Below are 24,456 nucleotides of genomic sequence, written 5' to 3' on the forward strand. Positions count from 1 at the left end.
AGGCTGCTTGCCTTTGTTACCCCGCCTGAAGGAGAGAGTATAGGACGCGTGAGATACTGAGGGGAATGAAAAGAGTCTGATGTACTCCTTTTTTTCTTTCTGCCCCTGAGGAAGTTAACCCCGTAGCTGCCTGGTCCAGAATTGATAACTCATTGCCGGATGCCGCATGCACAATGCGAGCGCCATTCGCCTCATCTGCAGTCTGCGAAAGTCGCTGTTTGTCACACGTCTTGACTGAGAGGGCTTCCGTGTGATTGGTGTCGGTGCACAACGCTGTGTGTTATTGAATGATCTCACATTCGTCTGTCAGTCAAAAGATTACCATTGGTCACGGTTTAATGTAATGCGATCATAAGGAGCAAAGCTGAGATCGTGTAAATCCCACTGTACCTCTCTGTTAAGAATTACAGCAATCCTCAAATTTCCCAAATCAACATTATCTCTGTATGGCCTCGAATTTGTGTCACCTTATAGTTTTTATATGATTATTACACCTGCTTTTATTTATTTATTTTCAAAGCACAGATTAAAAGACACTGGATGTGGCGGTGGTCTTATGTTGGCCCAATAAGACACTATTGGTTTCCTGTCAAATGGAATTTATGGATGATTATTTGCATTCGCTGTTCCTCCTTGCCTTCCGTCTTCCAACTTTTTTTCCTATCCCGGGGTTCCCAGTCAATAGGCCCTGGTCGTCAGTCAGCCTGAAGGATTCCTGTGTGCTAACACTGAGCAACAAAAAGACCAAAAAACTGCAACACACACCAGCGAGGTGACAGAGAAACACAGAGAGGAATACAAAAAGGGATTTGGGAGAGGAGTGGATGAAGGAGAGAAAGAAAAGTCATGAAGAGAAGAGGGAGAAAAGACAGACATTGTAAAGTACAGTAAAACAGAGAGCACACTGGACACTGTAGAGCAGAAATGAGAAAAGAGGCCGAGGGTGGGAGCGAGCGGAGTGAAGGATCGGGGTTGAGAGATGGAGAGGGAAGGAGAGAATGAGGAGAAAAGAGGGAGCGGGGCGCAGGAGAGGGAGATTATTAGAGTTGGCCAGGTAGAGCCAGTGAAGCTGATCATTGAGGTGAATTGATGTGATTTCATGCTTTGTTTGCGAGATCATTCAGACCAAAGTGCAATGAAGACTTTCCCGCCACATCACATCTTACTGGTGTGGGGACTTTATCATATTTCCAACCTCAGAATCCAACTAGATTGAATCCACAATCTCAGGGGGCAGCCCCCATTCAGCCTCGCGCCGGAGCCGAGAGATTGTCCCTAAGGCCCCCCGAGATTGGCTGCTGGAGACAGGGGCCTGAATGTGAGGATACAAGTGCCCCCCCGAAAACGATGGAGCACTTGTACATGCACGGTTTGCGAGTGGACGTGAAGCGCCGCGGTTAAGTGGCCCGGGGGCGACTGCGCCGGTGTGAAATCTCCATGCCCTGGAAGGCGAATTGATTGATCCGTGTCTGTTGTTCCCCTCGCCAGGATTATCCGCACCAAAGTCCAGCAGCAATTCCACCCGTCCCCCGACGGATCCGTCACGCCACTCTCCACGCCGGGCCACACCATAGGTGAGCATGAATGAGGCTGCACACACACACACACACACACACACAGACACAGATTACGGCACAAGTCAAACAAGCCAATCAGGACTGCTGGAACAGGAAGAAACTAGGGGTGGGGACATCAAAACATCAACACACAAAAAATGGCCCGCTTGCACAAGCGGACACACACACATACTGTACATAACAAATAACTCCGCTTTCTCCATCAGTGCCCAGCACGGCCTCCCCCCCTGTGACCAGCGCCTCCAACGATCCCGTCGGATCCTACTCCATCAACGGCATCCTGGGCATCCCCCGCTCCAACGGCGAGAAGAGGAAACGAGACGATGGTGAGGGAGACACGAGATTCCCGTTTGTTTTCCGTCCTTCTAATTCTCTCCATCACTCGTCTCCTACTTCTTTTTCCCTGTGTGTGAGGAAGATGGCATTTATGACAGCGCTGCGGCCGAGTGTGTTTCCGTGTGCTGTCTCCAGTGACTTGTTATGTTGTACATCAGGCAGGGCAAGTGTTGTGATTCAATCAGCTTTTTTGATGCCCTACGTTTTTTTACCATACGCCCCCAAAGAGCTGCATCTCAATTTCTTAACATGCTCGGGCGGACTGTAGATATCCCGTATAGCTGTCATACAACCCTAATCCCCATTGGCAAGGCATTAGTGCTGCTGTTCCTTTCATTTTTATATCATAGCCCTCCCAAAAAAGGCAGAAAGAGAAACTCTTTTTTGTGGTTCTCTGCCATGAAGCTTTCAGTGAACTACCAGACATTTAATATTTCACAGTATATAGATACAGAAATGCATTTCTGTATTTTATTTTGAAGGGCCGGACAGCGTTTCAAACTCGATAATACAGTGTTTTTGTATGACTGCATACTAGACTACCCAATATCAGGGGACTGGCAAGAGAAAAAGATACGCTCAAAGATTAAGTGGAGGCCTATCCGGTCCAAGCCAGAATTTCTCATTCCTACGCAAAGGCAAGAGTGGACACACACTGCCTGAGGGCTAATAGATTATCGGTTGTGCAAACAATTGGCTTTTTTAATGCCTATGAATTAACATGTCCCTAGTGGAGGCCTGAACAGGTGTAGGAACAGACCGGTGGAGGCAGGGAGGGGGCTGCACATGCCTGTGTGTGTGTGTGTGTGTGTGTGTGTGTGTGTGTGTGTGTGTGTGTATGTATGTGTGTGCATGTGCCTGTGCGTGTGTGTGTGTGTGTGTGTGTGTGTATGTGTGTGCATGTGCCTGTGTTTGTGTGTGTGTGTGTGTGTGTGTGTGTGTGTGTGTGTGTGTGTGTGCATATGTTTGACTGTGTTGTGCTGCTTTCAGGTGGCTGATGGTTGAAATGATCTCAAAGAGCACTCATCAAAACGGGCCACTTCCTTCTTTTATGTTTCCGTCTCTTTAGTTCTCTGGACTGGCAACCACATGGATGGAAGGAAAATAGGACATTGTAAGTTGAAGCTAGACCACCTTCTCTTTTGCTCTGGTCAATCCGATCGCAAAACTTTCCTCTCGATTGCTTGTTTTCCGCTCTTCCTGGGGATGTGATCTGAGGCTGGGGGGACATTTTTCCAATAAATAATCTGCCAAGAAAGTGAACTAAATTAAACTAAAGGGACTGGGGAGTATTTTACATTTAATTAGCATGCAGTTCAATATACAGTTATGCATAGTGTTGTTTATGTACAGTTGTTATTAGGGCAAAAATATCAATGGATTTCCAGAAACAAGATGCAGTTTATTGTAAGCTATTTTTTTTAATTGATTCTAAACTTGGCATTTAACCTTCATTCCGCCTCTGTTGTTGGGAAACCCACTGCTGCTCCTGTGTTTGCTTATTTAGGTTCATTTTCAATCGGCCATATTTTTAAGATGATTTCTGCATTGTGTATAGTCTCAGCTGCAGGCTGACCTGTGCTAGAAAAAGGCCCGGTCTACCTGAGCTACATATGACTATGTCACAGCTAAAATGTTCATGTTGCCTTGGCGACTGACAGATACACGAGCAAACACATCAGAAAGTGAATAAATACATCAAAAACAAGGGGAGACCTGGACCTTTTTGGAGCATGTCTGTAAACCAATCAAACCTTTTAACCCGTTAAAGCTCCACATGTCTGCGCCGACATTGTTGTTCATTTGATCAATGAACATGGAAAAAACAGCAACGCACGGTCTCTGTTATGCTGGTGTTGTGATAGTGAAGGTGTGTGTGTGTGTGTGTTCGCGGTGTGGCAGAAGTCAGCGGTTGCCCTTTGAGGGAGAAAAAGGTCCCCATTACTGGAGGGCTGTAGAGATAATGTAGTGTGACACGCGTTATGTACACCGGGTCCCCGTAAGACGAGCTTCAGGGACATAGGTGCCATAAGAGCCATTAATCTGTCCTTGTCATGTGTTATTGCAAATTAAAAGTAGCATGTTACACTGGACGGCTCTGAGTGAAAATGGGAGGAGGCGGGGAGTAAGAAATAGAGGGATGGGGGGGGGGGGGGGGGGCGGCAGTGGGTTTATGAGGTGGAGGAGTGACGAAGGAGGTCCTGGCTGCCCGAATGAGAATTGAGCAAGGATTAGTTTTAGGATTTGTGCATATACTGTACACACACCTATGCATGGAAACGTGAGTGTGTGGTACACGTGTCTGTTAGTAACTCTGTGGCTCCCGATGCTCCTCGCACAGTGAACATAGTGACATTTAAAAGAATTTGCAATTCTGCAGAGAAAAGCTATTAATTCACAAATTAACATCTCACCGCACCCCCCCCCCCCCCTCCTTCCCCCCCCCTATCTCGGATGTGCAAGCTATCGAAAAGACAAAAGAAATAGCCTTAAGGGGGGAAAGAGAGAGTCTCAACCCTATCTGTGGAGAGATTGGTTTGCATGTCTGCAAGCAGCGATACCAATTATGCCAGAGCTGGGAGAATGCGTCTCAATGCCCCCCCCCCCCCCCCCCCCCCCCCACACACACACACACTCCTCCTCCTCTTCCCACCATCACCACCACCACCACCACCACCACCCCACCTCGAACCTATCCATAGCCAGATTTATTTGTGTATCTCATTACAGGAAATGGGATGTTGTCCCTGCCAAATGCATTAATAGTGGAGTGGGGAAATTAGCCCGTTGTACAGCATGCTCTAACCCAGTCATCTAAACCTATGGTGCAAGTGGAAGCCAAGAAAAGACAGAGCTGGATTGGGGTGACGTCTGCGGCGCGATTTGTCAAATGTTTACCATAGTCCATGGAAGTCCGAGCACTCATTCAAAAAGTTTGGGCGCTTTTTCTCGTGAATATCAGAGCTGGTTTGAGTTAATTATCTTGTGCTGTTTTCATTAAAACTGCAGCTCTATGTAAATTCAGAGTTTTCTTCGCGATAGCGCACATTGACAACTTACTCCTGACCTTGCTGCTGTGTGCAGTCAGGTTGATGTGACCTGTTTCTCCCGTCAGCGGCTTACTGCATCCTGGATGGAGCCAGTGGAGCTCCAGGGAGGACAGGCAGTAGGGAGCTACAGTGATAAATTAGACGGAGAAAGCAAAGGTCATAACTTGTGATTGTAGCGTGGGTGTGGGATGAGTGCAGAAGGAGCTGATGAGTGGGTGAGCGGGGATGGGGAAAATATGGACCTGGCAGGTTGTTCATTCATGACATAAAAGAACGATTGTCGCAGCAGAGTCATATCAACCTTGTTCAATAGCTGGAAGGGAAAAAATGAATACAGTGACCTTGTTGATTTGGTCAAATTTGATATTTGGCCCCCTCCGGAGATTGTCCGGCGTGGATCTTTTGCACATATGACCCATTTGTGGAGTTTAAATCAGTTAGTGTACGGATTTGAACCTGGGCCTGCACTGGTTGGCTAGTCAAGCCAGTCCATGACAATGAGTCAATAGAGGATCGCTTTAGAAAATAAATGCATCCAGAGTGAGACAGAAATAAATGGAATCAGGAGCACCATGATGGTCCTGATGGGGTGTGTGTGTGTGTGTGTGTGTGCTAGAGAAAAGCTCAGGTTTGAGGGGGGCCACAGAGCGTAACATAGAGACAAGAAGCTGTTAGGGCCCCGGCAGTGGAGGAGGACACAAAAGGGTCCACACTGCATTTCTCCCCCTCCTTCTTCTGCACTCTACCTCTGTCATTCTTTCTCTTCACCATTCCATTCCTCCTCTTATCGTCCCCTTCTTCTCCTCTGAGTCTTTTGCAGTCAGCGACGTGGCTGCTTGAGACCCCCCCACCCCGTACGTAGTTGTAAACAATATACAACGAGATCCGTCACAAAAATATAAGGAGAAGGGAATTCACTCAGTGGAGAGGAATCATGTCAGAGAAAAGTCAATTAGGGGCGCCGACGCCAAGAATTAATGGAGCAGTGCATTACTCAGCTTGAGGAGGGAGAAATGGCGAGAGCAAAGAAAGCGTATACGTTAATTGCGTTTCCACAAATACTCGCCGCGCGGGGCGGCAACACTAAACGACAGACTGTTCCAGAGGAGGGTGGAGATGAGCGTATTGGAGGACAAAGGAAAGTTAGAGAGAGGGGAGAGGGTGTATTTCAAAAATATCTTTCTTATCAAGTCGTCTCTAATTGATCTAAAATACTACTATACTATATCTAAAAAAAAAATATGTAAACTGATTGGGCAGCAACCTGCTTCATTTTCTTATTTCTCATTTTAAAACTTCAGAGAAGAATTTATCGTACCAGTCTCACTGCATTGGCATTTGGGGATTTTTATGTTTTCCTTCCTGTGTGCAAATATTACCTCACGTTCATTTGGCAGACAGTTTTGTCGAAATTGACAGTTTTCCCCCCACAAACACACGTCAGGAGCAGTTCAGTATTATTATTTTTTTTTGCTCAAGGACACTTTGACACGTGGAGAGGAGAGGAGTAGCCCGGGAAACCGACCACCAACCTTACAATCAAAAGGCCAACTCGCCCTGAGTCGACCGGGAGCTGCAGCCACCACTGGTGAACGGGATCCAAACGGTTGTGCAGCTTTACTTAGTCATTATGAACCTCCAGCATGGGCCTGGATCAGAGCTTTTTAAATTCAAGTCAATAAAGTAACTAGTAGCTATCGATGCAGCCTCAGTGCCGGCAGTGAGAGCAAATATCAAAATAAGCATCACCCTGCCTGCTGACAGTCAGTACACTGGTTGCTGGTGCTCAATGGAATTAATAAAGCTCTTAAACACGCCACAACATAGCAGGATCTCAACAGCCACGGCGGTGTGGCTGTCTCTCTCCCTCTCTCTCCTCCACCCCACCCACCTCTCTCCTTTCCGCCTCAGCGGTTTCATAAATATAGCTCACAGGGAAAGGAGTTTTCACCCTCCGGGTATACCGGTTTGTTTGCGCTCTCTCTTTTCTATTTTTTTTTCTTCCTTCTTCGAGCTCAGCCGCATTTTTAAAAATAACAGCAACAAATGATGCACAATTTGCGACAGCATCATTTGGCCTATCAGCAGAGGGCGAATAGGTAAACGGCCCGACCCGCAGCCTCTGATCTAGGAAAACCCTGTGTGTCATTGATTTACGGAGGGAGACAGCTAGTGTGTAGGAATTCATTTGCCTTTCAAACAAGCCCCCACCTCCCCCTCTCCTCTGAGTTATCTTATCACAGGAACAGGGGAGATGAAAGAAGGACATAAAGTGCCACCTCGCCAACACAAGACGTTAACATCCCCCCTCAGAGACAAAGTAAAACAGCTCTTGATTCCATTGTAGTCGGTCACAGTAGCCGGTGTCGTTGGTGTGTGTGTGTGTGTGTGTGTGTGTGCGCGTGTGTTTGTGTTCCAGTGGCTGAAGGTATACAAATTTGATCGTTAAATGTGAAGACCAGTTGCAGTTTCACGTTCACTCGTCGAGCTCGAGTTGGTACAAAGCTGTACAGTCCTTCTGAAACATTTGAATACAACATAACGAAATATATGACTGTTGGACACCGTGCGGTAAACCAGCGTCCGTCTCTTCAAGTGCATCATAGAGGGTATTTACCAGAAAGTCCTTCGCTCCGGGGATGATGTGCGAACGTCACCCGGTGGAGAGTCTTGTCTTTTATCTCGGTTTATCTCCTCACACGTTGGTGTTAAAACAAAGAGATGCAGTCAGCTGGTGCTGGGGGAATGATAAGAGAATACCTGCTGAGACAAGACACCCAAAGAGGCTGGAGAAACAGTGAGAGAATGAAAACAGCCAGTCAATGAGACACACACACACACACGCACACACACACATACACACACATCTGACAGTCGGGCTTCACACTCCACTTGACACGCTGACTGTCAAAGGATGAATCTGATTTATTGCAGCTATCCTATGATATATGTCAAACATGAGCCCCTAATGGCAAAATTCTGAAAATAAATGATTTACAATTATTTCTATTTAATGGCCGAATCGGTAATATTTTTAGCCACATAAATTTGAAATATAGTCAGATATTTAACAAAACAACGGACATGATTTTTTTTAAAAACTTGCTCGATTTCACTCTATATATTAAAACATTATTTGCGTGAACAAACCTTGAAAAACATCACAAAGTGTCGCAGATATAGATTTAGTTTGTTAGTCCTTGTGTTACAGTACCTGTCAATGGGTTTGCAATTTACAGTTTGTTTTTAATTGTGGCAGTTAGACTTATGATTATGTTTAGGTTACAGAAAGTGCAAAAAAAATAATATCCTATGACGAGAATGAGATGAGAAAGCCAGATTAAGTGTGTGAGGGGTTGCTGAGCGTAAGCATGCTCCTCCACTGTGAATGACAAAAGCTTGCTATTGATTGAGCTTGCCTCTTTTCTCAGACCAGCTGATTCCAGGTAATTAATGGCTCTATTTTCTTCTGTACCGCAGACAACAATTGAGTTTAATACAGCGAAACACTAATGCTGCTCCATCACCACCACAACCACCATCACCTCCCGCAACCCTTCACCCAAAGAAGCTGTTTGAAAAAAAAAAAATACCCAAAAAGAAAGGGAGAAAAAAAGCCTGTGCTAACATTCTGGGTTAACTGATGGAAGGAAAAAAAATGTTTTTATCCTAAATGTTACACAAAGCTGAAAGTCAATATACTTTAGCGGTGAAATTCACACATTCTTACAACAAACACTTCTTCCATTTTCACATACAAACATACACACGAGGCCAATTGCAGTTCTCTATTCCAATTCTCGCCATGGATCTATTTCTTGGTGCGAGTCGGGTTCATCCTCTGGCCTCAGCCATTGAAAAAAGGTCAAGCAACCGAGCAGAATGGCAATAACGCCCCTGAAATGGTACCATCAGTGGAACATGATTGATCAATTGAATTCCATAGCACAGAAAAATGTGGGATTAAGTAGAGTATTATACGCACAATGAGTTGAGGCATGATGTTCATTCCAAGTTCATTTCGCCTCCCTCCTCTGCTGGCGGATCAGGCAATCAATAGCGGCCTTGCATATCATATATCACCGCTGGCTCGCCCAGGAGAGAACATAATCTGCTGCAAATTTAGAATGACAGATTTGTACGGTAGCTAAAGCCCTCATCCGCTGTTGGCGGGCGGTCGGGTGAAGGGAGAAAAGGGAGGGTGGAGTGGAGGTTCCTGGGATGCTGGCTGGAGGTTTTAGCTGATTTTTTTTCTTCCCTTCAGTGTCCAGGACTTGATGAGTGAGCAGAGGGAGAGCTGTAGCGGCAGGCGGTGGGCTCCCTGGCTGGGTTGATAGGGTCAGAGGTCAGGAGAACGAGGGAAGCATATAGGCTCATTTGTTTGTATAGAGTGCGACCGAGTGAGGAAATGCATACGCTTGCCCTCGACGCCCCGTCCTCATTCGTCCCTGAGCGCCGTCCCCACTCCATTCTGTTTTCCTGAAGACAGGCAATATGCGGGGGGGGGGGGGGGGGGGGATGGAGGGAGAGGAAAGAGAGACAGACAGAGGGAAGGGTAATACGTTGGCGAGGAAATAGTACAGTTAAATAATGGCTCCCCATTTCCTGCTGGCAGAATGAGAGGCTCTGTATGTAATCGCCCCGGCCCCACTCTCTCCACCTGAAACACACGCTCTCCCGTACAAGTATATATTTGCGCTGAAGGTAATCCATCAATTACCATAGACCTATCACATGATGACCGCGCTGATGGTGGCCACGAGGAGAGAGGTGGGGGGCGGCGGAGAGCTGCCTGAGTGAGTGCGTGTGTGAGAGGGGAGGGGGAGCGACGGTGAGAAACAGAGGGGGAGATAAAAGGCAGACATGCTGGTGGGTCTCCCTGAATTTACTGCTGCTCCTCGTGCCATCACTCTCATACCCCGTTGAGCTCACGAATGTCCCCCCTCGCGTTTTATCTCCCATTGCTACCCGTGGCCTGCTAGAATGATGTCGAGTGTAAAAAAATGACGATGCCGGGCCCTGATGCAGAATGTTGTCGCCCTCCCTTCCTCCCTCCATTCGTCCTCCTCCTCCCCTCCTCTCTCTAGACGGCTCTGATGGCTCAGGCCCCGGCAGCGACTCTCAGGGCAGCGTGGAGAGTTTAAGGAAGCATCTGCGAGCGGACGCCTTCACCCAGCAGCAACTGGAGGCCCTGGACCGTGTGTTCGAACGTCCGTCTTATCCCGATGTCTTCCCCACTTCAGAACACATCAAACCTGAACAGGTTGGTCAAACGGATTTCTACCTAAAATTGAAATTTACACCCCTGCACGGACATCGCAGTTTTTTGTTTTTTTTCCCTGTCTGTCCTTAAGTTGTAGTCACTGATTTATAGATATATATATATATATATATTATATAATGATCAAACTGGTACACATTCTGACACTGCAAAAGGCTCCGTACAACTTCTTGCTCAAGGCGATCCACAAGCCTACAGCCCATTACAGCGGATAACCTTTATTTACATTTATTAGACTGTTAAACAACAAGAGACTATTAATTTTTCCATTGGAACTCTATGTGTGTGCCCATGCAGCCCTAGCAGTGCCCTAATTGAGTTCATTTTCATCTCTGTGCGATCGCGGGGAATTACAGCGGCGATAAATCAGAGGGACAGCCCCTCAGCCTGCTCTAAGGCCCCTAATGCAGCTAATTACCAAAGTGATTTCTACGGCAAGATCAATACCAAAAGGAATTGGAAATGACTTGCAATCACAAAGAGTGGAGGAGAAGGTATTAAAAAAAGGCGAGAGGAAGGTGGAGGAGGGGAGAGAAAAACCGCGTCAGAATGGTCCAGAAAAATCAGTTTTAATTTAATGTAATATTAATCAGGCCGCGTTCCTCTCGTTCTGTGCACCTCCTTTTTTTCTCCCTGTTTCCAACACCCCCTCCTTTTCTGAAACTGGTGAAAAGGTGGGATATTAGGCTATTAGGGGCTTGTCTGGTGTCTGCGTCAGGGTATTAAAAAGCCATTTTGAGGGGGCCAGGCTGAATAGGCCTCATCCCTCCCACACTTCTGGCAGCCATGTGGTCAGGTCATTCAGGCCCCTCTGTGCTCGCCACTCGCCCTCCGCCCAGCCCTGCCCAGCCCTGCCCACAGCCCATCTGCATGACAAAATGGCTCTTGTGCTGCTGAGGCCCAGCGGAATAGAGAGGAACATCCAACCTAGTGCCAGGGAACAGTTGTAAGCAGACAATTAGAGTTTATCCGGGATAGAGGCAGACAAGACCGGGGTCACCAGCCTGCCCCTGTGGGACCCCATCCCATTGAGACAAACAGATGCACACACACACGCAGTCGGATACAAACACTCACAGACACAAATGCGTGCACACACACTTATCCCTTTAAAGGAGAGTCAGTTCAGGAAGTGTCATCTCATTAACAAAACAGCCTTCATCCCAGCTGCTATAACACAGTCTTAACACGACATTAGAAGTGAGTAGATACTAAAGAGGCTAGTTGGTGATTGATGTTCACGTGAAGTTTTCTAATGCAGCAGACTAGATTGATGCTTTTTGAATTGTAAAGTGTAAAACATGAAAGATGGCTACAGCCGCTTGCAGCATTGCTTCATCATGACTGAAAAGAAATGCAGTCAAATATATAAAGTCCTATACCTCCTATATAAAGTTAAAAAAAAAATACTAATAAATATGTGAAAGTTACAACAGTACTCACTATTTTATCATTTTATTAACACAGCTTTATGTGTTCATCCTGGAGGCAAAGTACAAAGGTTGATTTTGAGGTTGTATTCCGATTTCTTTTTTTTAAAACAAAAAAAAACAACACACCACATGTCTCTCCTGTAACAAAGCCCTGAATGTCTCCTCCCTTGACTGGTCACAGGGATGACTGCAGTGGAGCACAAAGAGCCAGCTGACACCCCGTCCTTTCACTCCTCTCCCAATCCCTCTCTCATCCCTCTCTCTCCCTTTCTGCCTTCTCCTCAGACAGGCCCTAATGCATGCATACATCATGGGTCTCGGGAAAGCACAGGGAGCGGGGACGGTACGGGTTGAGGGGGGGGCGGTTGTGGCGGTGTTCACAGGGTTCTCGGGAAATATTGAGAAAAAATTGAAAACACAGTGAGAGGATCGCACCTCTGAGTTCATCTGCAGACGCGTTTCGCACGCTGTCACTTAAGCTGGGAGATCTGCTCCAAATCTGTGACCCCAAGTGGGCCTCCAAGTGGTGTGGCGGGGATAGTGTCCAGATCACGACAAAGTGCGGTGGAATGTGAAAATGGTGTGATGAAGAAAGTGTCAGTAGCTGACCTATATACTGCTTTTGCTGTGTATTTGTCTACAGGCTAACGAGTACTCTCTCCCGTCCCTCAACGCTGGCCTGGAAGACGTGAAGCCGAGCCTCTCCACCAGCGCCAGCTCGGACCTCGCCTCCAGCGTCTCCCAGAGCTACTCTGTTGTGACAGGTACAATCTGACTCACGCTACACTGATCCCTGGAAGAATCCACATACCTGCCGCACGGTCGGAGACATCTGCAACTAGGTGCTCGAACTCACAGGACTCGGTGTTCAGAACACGCGCGTCTTTCCGTCGCATCCATCCTGCAGATTATCCAGTTGTGCCCAGAACTAAGCACATAGAATAACATCCCTGATTATGGCGAGTATTGACATGATACATGATCTCCTGTCACCGGCTCAGCTGATCAGTTTTTTTCCCAAACTTACTAAAAACTCTCTCATACCGCTGATAACAACAAGTTCGGTGAAATTCAATCCAACGATCAGCAAAATCCACGAGTGGAGTTTGTTGTAGCTGGTGATGATGAATTAACAAATAATACATCATTAAACACAATTTTCTCGCAGTATTTTCTCAAATATGGTCAACTGATATATTGGGGGAAAAACAAGACTGTTCAGCTACTTCTTATTTAACATACTGTATTATCATCGACTCTTTACAGTTTTGACTGCCACAATTCTTGTCACCAAATGAAAAAACCTCTTTGAAGGACCTTTATTTTGTTGTTGTTCGCGAGGCACGCTTGTGTGTTCATTTCCAGAGCGAGGTGATATATATCATCTGGGCCCATTAAATCCTTCAGGCCTTTTTTTCGCACGCCGCTCCTAACCGGCTATCGTGTTAGCCCGGATTGGCCCGCCAACAGATTGACTGGGAGCACTTCTCATGAGAGACAGCTGCTGTTCTCGCGGCGACACGACGTTGTCATCAAAGGCTATGATAGCCTGTTGATTGACAGCGGCTGGAACGGGCACCGTGGCTGGCTGGCTGCCTCACGCTGTGGAGAGAGAGGGAAAGAGAGAGCGAGAGGGAGAACCAGGAACAGATGAGACGCCCGCAGTTAAAGAAACACTGACATTGTTTTGTCGTTTTCCCCGACTTATTCACTTTCTGCTGTTTTCAATAGTAACAGCCAACAGGTGATGGCAGGTGCAGCGTATTGAATATCATGTAGTATGAACTATCTGTATCACATAACCCATACCGACCCACCCTTTATTGCACACCGGCTTCCTTTGCTCTGCTGTCGAGGTTTGATGGCCGCCTGGGTTAATTGAAATATTGTTTCATTGTGGCTGCTGGGGCGCTTTCCCAGGAGAGGTTGGGTTTACTGATGGCCGGCCGACTCGAGAATCATATGCCAGCCCTTTTAATAAAACGCATCGTAATTATGCATCGGGCATCAAAGTCAATGAGTCCACTGTAGTGTGTATATGTGTGTGTGTGTGTGTGTGTGTGTGTGCGTGAGAGAGAGAGAGAGTGAGTAAAGAGGCAGCAGCCCTTCTCAAATGATCCCTATAGTCCAGCCCTGGACCCAGGCACAGAGCTGTGGGAAAAGAAAGGGCCCTTTTTTTAATATTCCTGAATATGTGGGAGGTAGATTTGCCCCAGAAAGTTGGGCCTCGGGAGAAGAAAGGTGTGTTTTTGTCTTTTATGGCCGGGCTCCTCCCATGAAAGCGGTCTCGCTCTGGGGAGCGCACTCATAGCAGGTGGCCTCTGAACCACCTGGGGGCCTAGGGGCCCCTTAAAGCGATACATGTGAGGGCCACAGATTGCATAATGAGGGAGGTGATCCGACAAAACTTTAAGTGGAATATTACAACATACTTTGGTAAAGCCATTTAGAAGAAGAAAAAAAAATGTGTCTGAGCTCCAAATTAAACTCAGAAGTAATATCCAGTAAACTTTTATTACTTAATTTCCACAACTATGCAAAGTAATGCATGAGGCATTTGATTGGTTGTAGGTTGTTAGTGCATAATATTATTATTTTTTTCTGCCATTAGCAAACACTGCAAATAGGAATGTATGCCAAGGCAGAAAAAAAAAATGCTAAATTGCCTTCCTCACTTAGGCTGAGATCCAATTATCAATAAATTATGCTCTCACACTGGATGGAGCTACGAGATTATATTCGCTCTTTAAATGTTTTCTGCTCCCAATTAAAATTCATACCGTTATTGATCTTGTTGATTTTTATGTCCTGAAATTTGCATAATCTATTAAAGATAGATGATTAATGAAGTGCTCATGTTTCGCATTCCAAGGGCACCCGCGAAAGCAATGTCGGCCATCTTTTGTGTCCTCTGTTTACCCTAATGTGTGAAAGAGACAGTTACCTCAGAAGGAGGGCGGCAGCCAAGTCGGGGAGAGATTTTGGCCACTGAATTGCATCGCTGGGAATTAATAAGAGGCAGAATTGCTCTCTCCGACACGACGGATAGCTCCAAAATTTTCACTATTTTGATTCAACTTAACTGTAATGTTACCGTTCTTTTAAAGGGTAATACTCTCAAATCAAATTGAACAGCATCATGCCTTGGATTAGTGCATATTCAACTGGATGAGAAGTAAATGTTGCGCTTTGTTTCACACATACGTAGGTGAACACTATGAACTCGCCATTGCATCCATGGACAGAAGGACACAACGTGATTCACCCCGTGGTTCGCTGGCTCTGGTCCAGTATTTGTGTGTCTGCGCAATTTTTCTATTAATTTCCGACCGTTGTAAGCAACATGCGGTACCCTGCATCTTGACTTCAGTCGTTCTAGTCTTGAAGTATTGGTTTTATATTTAGCATAATGCTGTAGCTACATGTCTCTAGTTAAACAGGGTTACGCCCAACGAGAGTTCAGTGGTCTCCGTGCGGGCGGGGCTTGATAATCACTCTCACCAGTGCCTGTAGGGAGGCTGGTTGTAAACGGGCACCTCTCTGACCTACTGCGACTCGAGCAGATGGGATTCTGTCTGTCTTTATATCTGCCTGCCCCCTCACCTGTCCCCGCCTCTGTCTCTCGACGAGAGAGTGGCTGAAAAAAAATAAATGAGATTTTTATTTCAAATTAATTTCGGCTTTTATGTCTCTGGCAGTACCAGCTACTCTAAAACAACAAGCCACCTAACCCGCGGTGCTTGATGTGTGGCCTGGTGACAAACGGCTCGTCTCGGCTCAGTTAACGCCCGCAGCCCTGAGCTTGGAAATTAATGTTTATATCAACCCCCCACAAATAGCACACTAACCTTTGAGCACACACGTGATAATGAATTACTTTAAACCCGTGGATGGGGAATTCAAGCTATTTGGCCCAGAAAAACATTCTTTACTCGCCGACAATTGGATGCAGCTTTTGACTGTCGCTCTTTTTCTTGGCGCAAAAATGAACGTGTCACGCTCTGGGTACATTTTCTCTGTATACTTGTCACCAGATGACCTGAAAGTTTTGCCGTGATCGTCAAACATTCAGTAGGAATTTAAAAAAAAAAGAAGTTCCCTGTAGACTGAATGTCAGCCCTCACAAACAGTTCTGTCAATAAAGGGTGCGCCAGAGTTCCTTGGTGAACGTTTAAAAAGAAAATTGTTCACTTGGAGGGCTGTGGTAGCTATATCCGGATACATCACTCCGAGGACTGTTGTAGATTCTTAACAGTCCATTTCTATGGTTGATGGGGTCTGTAGACGTGGTATCAGTGGTGGAGCACAGACAGCCGTTGGAGAACTCTATAGCGTCTCCACTCTCTCAGAGATGCGTTCGCTGGGCGGAAGGGTTCCCCGAGGACCCTGAGTTTATCTTCCATCTCCATCATCAAGGCCTGTGATTTGACAGCCTCCCTCTACCCTGGCTCTGCCTCGTCTCCGGGACAATAAGCAACACCATGTCTGATTAGTTTCAGAGTTCAGTGGTCTTGAACGCAGCGTTTGTATCAGTTGTTGTTGCGTCGTAACCCCCTGTCTATTTAACGGTTGCCCAGGCGCTGGGAAAACAGCGGCCCGTGGTTGTGTGCACGAAGTATCAGATACAGTGTATACAGACTCAGTGTCATCTTTGGATTCAGATTAATGACATGGAAGGTTGGTTTTTTTAAACATGTGTAGACGCTTTGAGGTTGTTCTACAGTGTAGCCTATTGGTTGGCCGCAAAACTTGTGCTAAATAGGTTACACGCCAAAGATCTAGGTGTATGTTGAATATAGTGTGTTTTCTGACTGAGGCTTACTGTTATCATTAACCGCTACATTGTCTTGTATCAATAAACGCTGCCTTCGTCTCTGCGGGGATGAGTTTTCTTTTGCACTTACATCAACCTTGGTCTAAGTGGACTTCTGAAAGCTGTTTTAACTTTAAACACTTTAACAGACGGCGTGTTTGCTATAATTAACTGCAGAGTGGAACCGAGTTCCAGCCATTTGCAGTCATTCCGCCATGCAGACTCCGTTTCCAGCAAATTCATGACATACTTGTGCAGTGCATGTGACAAAGTCATGGTCCGCCCAATTAGATGCAAAGCCCGCTCATTAGAATATTTCTGTTCTCACCAGAGATCCATGGCAAACGTTGGCTTTTTTAATGATTTGATCATGAGTCAAAGTCGTGCATTTTTGTACTCGTGTCGTTTCCTCCAAAAAATGCTATTTGTCTCGATGAGATAAAGGCATCCGGTGCAATTGCAGTACTTCTGTCTGTATCAACAGTTGCAGCTGTCACGTAGACAAAGAGGGGGAAAGAGATTTGAAGAACCCGCGATAGAGTTCTATGGGAAAGCAGTGAGTTGCGTTGCCGTATTCCCTGGCATTAGGTTCATAGGGCTGACAGGGTTGCTTCCCCCTTTTCCATAGAACAGCCCTTATCTTAATGAGGAATCGCCACACACAGTCCTGTTGTAAAACAACAATGATGGGGGAAGCAGCTAATGAGGCTATCATGGTGTCGGGCAAGAGCCATCTCTCCCAAAAGGCCCCAGTGAATAAAACGGGCTCTGCGGCAGACGTGGAGAGGCCGGAGACAGAGCTCACATTGATTGCATAGGTTTTTTTCCGAGAGGCAGAGCTGCCGAAATGAAGGACGCCAAGACTCATCAGCCAAATTATGATCAAAGTGCGCAGTTTTGAACTTGTCTGCATGCCGATTGTTTGGTGATTTGCGGGGGGCGATTTTGTTTTGGGAAAGCAGCCGTGAGATTATGTTGTTTGTTTACCCAAAACCTCGGGGAAATTTTTTTGCGCATTTAAGCTTGATTGATCAGGCGCGCAATGTGTTGTTGTTGCAACATCTCACTGGTGTATGTTTCCACTCAGTCGAATGAATTACCGCTGGATGCATGTGAGATTATTATCATAAGCTATGTGAATGAGCAAATCGACTGCTAAAGAGTGCTCATCCATTCAGAATTCGTATGAGTTCACGTGTCGGGTCTTGACTTGGTTCAAGTGTAGTGGCAAGTGTACCGCTTCTTCTGATTCAGATCAGAAATTTGCTACAAGGATTGGGAAACCCTTTGCTGCTTTATGTGTTTTAGCCCTCAGCAGTTTTCATTTTGGTTACATTATGTTTTGAAAATTTAGAAAGCTCTGCATCCATCCCACCATACCTCTGAGTGACTGAAGTGAATGTACAGTATGTGAGGCGTTGCATGTTTACATCTAGTTTTCCTTTTCTTTTCTTTTCTTCCCACCCGGCAGACTCTCACCCATCATATCCACCTTCCATGTGTGTAAAGCGGGAGCCCCATGAGGCATCCTTTGCCCCCTTCACCCCCTCCTCAGTTGGGGACTCTGCTCTAGCTGACTTCTTGCCCCACCACCAGTCCAGCCTCTCTGTAGATGCCTCTACTCCCAGCTACCCCACCCGTGCCCATGGCCCCTGCTACAGCCAGTATGCCAGCCAGCACTTTATAGCAGGTACAACTTTAACCACAAGGCCCTGTACCCGGATCAAAAATCCAACCATGCTCACTCTGTTCAGTTGATTTTCCTTTCTTCATCTAACTCTGTGTTCAGACAGTTTCGTAAAAACTCAAATAGGCCTACACGCCGATTAAAGTGACCACCTTTCACGTTGCAAAGCCATAAATCCCATCATGCTTTGTGGCTTTACTGTTGTGTATACAGGAGCGAAACTGACTGGCCCTCATTAACAGCGACCACTCTCTCCCCCTTTTCACCCTGCCTTATTCCAGCTTTGACCCTTTGCTCGTCTCCTGTGTTAACAATAGGCCTCCGAGTCCTTCCAGCCTCGTGACAGGCCCGAGGTCTGGGGGGGCCAGGCAAGGCTAAGAGGGGGGGGGGGGGGGTGCAGAGAAGGAGTTGTAGGGCTGATGCTGGGGCGTACTCTGGACCCATAACTCCCTGTCCTGTGTGCCCCTTCATCCAGCCAGGCCCGATGCTGTCACTGTTAATTACAGAGCTGAATGTGGAGCACAGAGCAGAGAGAGCTCTGAATGGTCTGATGCTCTTGTCAGTTTTAAAGCTGCTTAGGACAGTGGTACATTCATCGTTTAGTAGTTATGGTCTCTGATGAGATAATTTCATAAAAAAATAACTCTAATAACTTTCCAGGGTGCACCCACTTCAACAAACAAATCTGGCAAGTTGCAAACATTATATACTGAGCTTCAGGGAAAAAACAATACCTGCTAACATATATTGTCTTTTTCTTACAATATCCACTTCCGCAAACGATAAAACTTTTTATGTTTCGGTACTCAGAATGAAGGAAACATGCTTAACAAGGTCCATGATCATTTTGAGCAACAATGGTCATGTGGTCCTTTTATTGACATTTAAACCAAATTTGTCAACCAGAGTGTTTTAGTGGCCTTAACCCGGATCCAGGACTCTGGATATTAACCCTGATCTTTAGTGGCAAAATCCTGCCTTGTGTGGCAAAATAATTGAGGCACTTATTACTACAGAAATACATTTTTTTGTTGAAATAAAAATGTGAACTTATTGTTGTGTTCAAGCGTCCCTGTAACTGATTTCCTCCTGTGTGCCCGCAGGTCGAGACATGGCCAGTACCACCTTACCGGGCTACCCGCCTCACGTTCCCCCCACAGGACAAGGCAGCTACCCCACCTCCACACTTGCCGGAATGGTTCCTGGTAGGTGACCCTTTTTCCCTTTTTTTAACGTTGCCATTCATTTTACATTTTTTTTTACGTTTTATTTTCACAAGATAGTCCCCTTCGCTTGAGCTTGTTGAAGCAGCACAAAGTTACCTTTCGGCTTTCCAATGATTTCTTTAAAAGTGCACATGCATGTAAAAAAAGACAGAAACCCATGCAAAGGCTCAGTCACTACTGAGAAGCTGAAGAGACTTCAAATCATTGTTTTGGACTCATAGGATGGAAGGAAGCCTATTATAGCTTTGTGACACTGCGGTTAACGTGTGGTTAGTATCCGCGGATGAGGACATTAGATGAACTCGATAGGCGATCACCACAATCAGTGGCCGTGAGATAGGACAGTTCCTCTCAGTTACACTCCAGCTCCCAGCGCTCATTACCCTCGCCGTGTCCACACACGGCGCACTCTCACCAGCCCCGTCGATAAACACTGCCTTTTGCTCCTCTGCTCGCCTCCCCGGACACTCGGGGCTGCCGAGCGTATCTCTTTCCCCTCTACTTAACCCGCAGTTCAGGTTCACGGCAAACAGTTAAGGGTCAAAACACAGCGGCGTGGAGGGCCTGTAAATATTTAAATCACTATCTCTCGCAGGGATGAGCTCGAGTTACACGGCCGGCAGCGAGGATGCTATAGCTGCTGTGCAGCGCATGTAGATCTCTCCTCCAAACAACTGAAAACACCGTTCCCTTTATTGCGCTGAGACATGTTCCTTTCCCACTGACCGGTAAGCCAACCAGCCGTGCAGTAGTTACAGGGGAGCTCAGTGTGCACCATACAAATGGTGGTAAAAGCTGATTTTTCATATCAATTTCTCAAATGTTTTTGCTCTTCGGGATTATTTTCCACTAGATATACTTATTCAGACACACATGCGGGGACACAAGAACAAACGCCTTCTCAACCCAGGCCTTGTAGTTCTTTTTTTTCACCTGGTGGCGAACGACCAAGATTCAGTGACCGGCCCCAAACACTGTTAAACCAAAGGCCATTCTGCAGCAGCGTCACATAAAACCCAGCCTTTATAGTGTCATGAAAGACAGAAACCTGTGTGGGCCCACGGCATCGCTCTCCAACAACCCCGCAGCCTCCCGTCCTTTCCACGACCACGACCTGCGCCGGAGGACGACGAGAGACAACGAGCGTCTCGGGGAACCTTATTAGGAAGTTTGGAAGGGAGGCCGCGTCACTTTAAAGCAGGAATAAAGAAAGCGCTGAGGTCCTCACTTAAGGAAAGAATAGAGGAAACAGTGAAGGCCTGAGAATTAGTACCACAATCAAATCATCTGAAGGGAGTGTGGGGAAAAGGACAAATATGCCCACAAAAAAACATTGTTGTTGATTGACAGGACTGTAGTGTAACTTTTTTTTACAGGTTAATATGTTAGGTTTGTTAGCTCTGCGCTAATGTTGGTTTTTAATTGATGTGTTCTTTAGGAGGGGACTTTTCTGGAAACCCTTATTCCCATCCACAATACACCACTTACAATGAAGCGTGGCGGTTCAGCAATCCAGCATTACTAAGTAAGTGACTTTGTCTTCTTTAATAAACTAATACATACTGTACTTTGATAGGTTTGATTTGCTGTAGCCATATTCCAAAAAGAAAGTCATATTAAAAACAACGACATGTATTCTCTGTTCTTGGGGCTTTAAAACACGTGTCTTACATGACGTTTGACCTCGTGGTTTCCAACGGCTCGTTCTTCTGTTAACTTTCAGGTTCCCCCTATTATTATAGTGCCGCGTCCCGTGGCTCCGCACCTCCCACTGCTGCCACTGCCTACGACCGCCACTAGTTACCACGGGGAGCAGCTCAAACTGCAGGGCTGGGGCTTCGGCCTCCACATTGTCCCCGTCTGAGAAACTCTGAGGTCGATGGAAAGCGAGGTGGAATCCTGAAGGAAAAACCCCTGTGATGTTTTGTGATGTGTCGGAAAGGGATCGGCAAGGTCGATGCCGGTTGCATCTAGCCCAGCTTCAGCATCACACACTCTGGGCCAGGAGGGCCAGGAGGGCCCACGGGCGCTCAAATCTCACCCCATCACGTCCCCTCTCACTCTCTCACAGACCTGAATATTTCCAGAATGACTTTAAGAGATTATATAAATATATATATATATATATACATATATATATATTATAAAATATAAATTGAAGAAAAACAAGTGTGAAGAATACCATGTGGAAAAAAAATGTTGTGGGTTTTTATTTTTATTTCTTCGTTGCTGTTATTGTTGTTGTTGTTATTTTATTTCATGGATCCTCACATTCCTTTATGTAATGAACTGCAGTATTTTTCTGCTCTAAAGAGAGAAGTCCAAGGGAGATGACAATGGTCCCATAGCTTGACAGTACCAGTGTTGTGGGGGCCCCTCTGACACTTAATGAGATGCTGGCTCCACAATGTAGGGCAGGCTTCACTCTGGTGCTTTGACTACATCCGCTGCTCCCATCTCTCCACCCACGTTATCAGATAAATCACAGCATGTCCTACGACGCTCACCGACCCTGTATAGACCACTGGCCCCATCCCACTCCCTTTGGCAAACAATCAGATGTAAAAATGTAAATCCTTTTTCAAAAGTATTTAAAAAATCACGGTGACCACGGACTCAAAATGGTTTTGCCAGAATTTTAAAAATACTTTAAATTATTTTTTTCTGTCACTATTTTTTAATGTAAAAAAAAAAAAAGGTCTTGCCTCATTTTCCAGTCATGTCCATGTCCATGCATGATCGTCCTTTGTTTTGCACTATAACTTCATTTGGTACATTCACATGACATTAAGTTTAATTTGCGTTCCAAGTTAAAGCATACATTTTAAAAATTTAGGTGTAGAGACATAAAGCAGACAGACAGACGGACAGATGTGCTTTTGTCTTTTAAAGATTTCAATTTTCTGAACACATTTGAAGCCACTGCTCTATGGCTACATGAACAAATCCTTTCGATTCTCTTCGGTTTTACTTTATTCATACCACTAGATGCCTACGCAGTTTAGAGAGCTGTACGCAGTTGAGCGAGCCAGTTGTAAATGAGCTTCAACAATTGCCTTACAACCCCAGATTTTTTTTTTCTTCCAACTTAAATCCATGCCTGTTCAATGTAATTAACTGCCTTCTCAGACAGATATTCACCACCCTCCTCGAGTTAGGTTCAACTCTCCACAGGGACTGAGAGAAAAAAACGGATTCATTTTGCTTTTTTGGGAAATATTTTGTGAATGTACTTTTAACTACATTTGCCAAAGACTTAGTTTGATATTTAATATTTTATTTACAGTATATGTATGCATACGTAAAACAGTATTATCTTTTAAATAAGTAGTCAACACTGAACATGTATGCCGTGACTCTTCAACCGGCGAACAACATGATGCGTATGACTGTGATGACAAAGGGTGAAATTCAGTGACTCGATATTCCAACAGTTGCAACTAAATGCTGCTTTGTAGAATGATTTGTGAATAATGTGAAGACAATTCTTCTCTGTAAATAATATCACACGCACCATCTCAGTATCATACTAATGTACTGGCTCCCTTTGTAGATATACAGACTGAAAAAAAAACCCATGCATTACATTTGTGTCTTAATGTAATGTTGTGCTCGGATGAAATGCGCAACTACTATATAACCTGTGGCCACGTCAGTAGCAGGTTTCAGATGCTAACATCACATAGGCTGTCCTCGTCATTTAATTTTTATTTTCATGATATGGTCATGATGATGTTTTATGTCACTATGCAATGAGTTAAATGGCTTTCTGTATCATCTTTTGTTGTTGGGCTCCGAACAAGTAATCCCCATGATAAAAACAGCATAAACGTTAAGACGTACAAAAAGACCTTCAGCGTGAAATGGTTTCTCTCTATTCTCACTTTTGTTCCACAGATTCCCTTTGAATCGAGACGCGATCAAACTAAAGTCCTTGGCAACAATCAAAGATATTGTCCTGTTTGCTGTTAGTAGATGTTGTGATCATTATGTTAATTCAAATTACGGTCATCCGTGCCTCCATGTAGAGAGACACATCCACGCTTATCCCCAGTCACCCATCTTTCAACTCTGCTCTTCTTGTCAAACGCGACACAACACGACCCGGTAGCGTAAGGCATCCAAGATGAAGTTGACTTTAATTCTACACAAGCAAATACAAACACATCCTCTGGTACCAGGGTTAACTGTCATTGCTGAGGGAACCAGATAAGAGAGAGGGAGAAAAAAAAAGACTGCAGCCCTGCTCTTCAGGAGAAGCTACCCTCTACAAATTGCACGTGGGATTTGCCTATTTCTGTCTACATGTACCTGGACATATCTGAAGATGAAAAACTGGCACAGAGTGCAAGCCACGTCATTCAGGCTAAGTCATTGCTTTAGGAAGCGGAGCACCTCCGAGGGAATGGGTCTTCTGCTGTTGTAAAGATGATACAGGAGATGTGTCATGGACATAAAAAGGATTTCTGATGAAAATCTATACAGAAAGCCTTGTGGCCTCAATCATTGTTCTGTTCCAGTTCTGTTCCAATTCTTTTTGTGCACATGAGAAATAAATTCTTTTATATGTCAGTCGTTGACTCGGTGTCCCCTCATTATTAACCCCATAAGAAAATGATTCAGAGTTCAAGGTTCCTAGGGAGCACCGCGGCTGCTGGTGTATTGACATTTGGTTTTTATTAACAGCCAGGACCACACGGGGCACTTATATGTGTTACAGCTCTCAAATATGAAATACACGATACACGACTGTGTATCAGTGTGTGGGTGAATGCAGAAATCATATGCATTATGATCCGTGTTATAGCCTAAGTCTACAATGAAAAGAACAACTGCATAATGTCAATACGTGTGTGTGTGTGTGTGCAGGACAGAGATAGAAAAAGAGAAAAGAGAAGGGATAGAGAAGAGGGTAAAACAAATGGGAAGGACAATTGGGAAGTGAGGAGAGCGTTGCCCCAGCTTCTGACTCCAGTATATTTAATGATGCATCAGTTTCATCCGGCTATACCACACCGCTGCTGCCTCACTCCCTCTCTGCACTCACTCCTCT

At 45.6% G+C, this 24,456-nt stretch overlaps 1 protein-coding gene across 16 annotated transcripts in view; it reads left to right on the forward strand.

Annotated features, from left to right (window-relative positions):
* pax2a (paired box 2a) overlaps positions 1 to 23,975 on the forward strand; it is a 29,758-nt gene extending 5,783 nt beyond the window's left edge. For 3 of the 16 annotated variants that reach the window (XM_035606567.2, XM_035606568.2, XM_035606586.2), the window contains 9 exons: positions 1,489 to 1,574; positions 1,784 to 1,903; positions 2,983 to 3,027; positions 10,051 to 10,226; positions 12,321 to 12,441; positions 17,962 to 18,180; positions 19,281 to 19,382; positions 20,842 to 20,928; positions 21,146 to 23,975. In XM_035606567.2, coding sequence (XP_035462460.1) covers positions 1,489 to 1,574; positions 1,784 to 1,903; positions 2,983 to 3,027; positions 10,051 to 10,226; positions 12,321 to 12,441; positions 17,962 to 18,180; positions 19,281 to 19,382; positions 20,842 to 20,928; positions 21,146 to 21,267 — 1,078 coding nt within the window. In that variant the 3' untranslated portion in view covers positions 21,268 to 23,975. Of the gene's footprint in view, positions 1 to 1,488; positions 1,575 to 1,783; positions 1,904 to 2,982; positions 3,028 to 10,050; positions 10,227 to 12,320; positions 12,442 to 17,961; positions 18,181 to 19,280; positions 19,383 to 20,841; positions 20,929 to 21,126 lie in introns of all 16 variants that reach the window. The other 13 variants (XM_047335203.1, XM_035606572.2, XM_047335205.1 and 10 more) reach the window with 7 other exon arrangements.
* The last annotated feature ends 481 nt before the right edge of the window (positions 23,976 to 24,456 follow it).

Source organism: Scophthalmus maximus, chromosome 10 (genome assembly GCF_022379125.1).
Source record: "Scophthalmus maximus strain ysfricsl-2021 chromosome 10, ASM2237912v1, whole genome shotgun sequence".
Taxonomy (NCBI): domain Eukaryota; kingdom Metazoa; phylum Chordata; class Actinopteri; order Pleuronectiformes; family Scophthalmidae; genus Scophthalmus; species Scophthalmus maximus.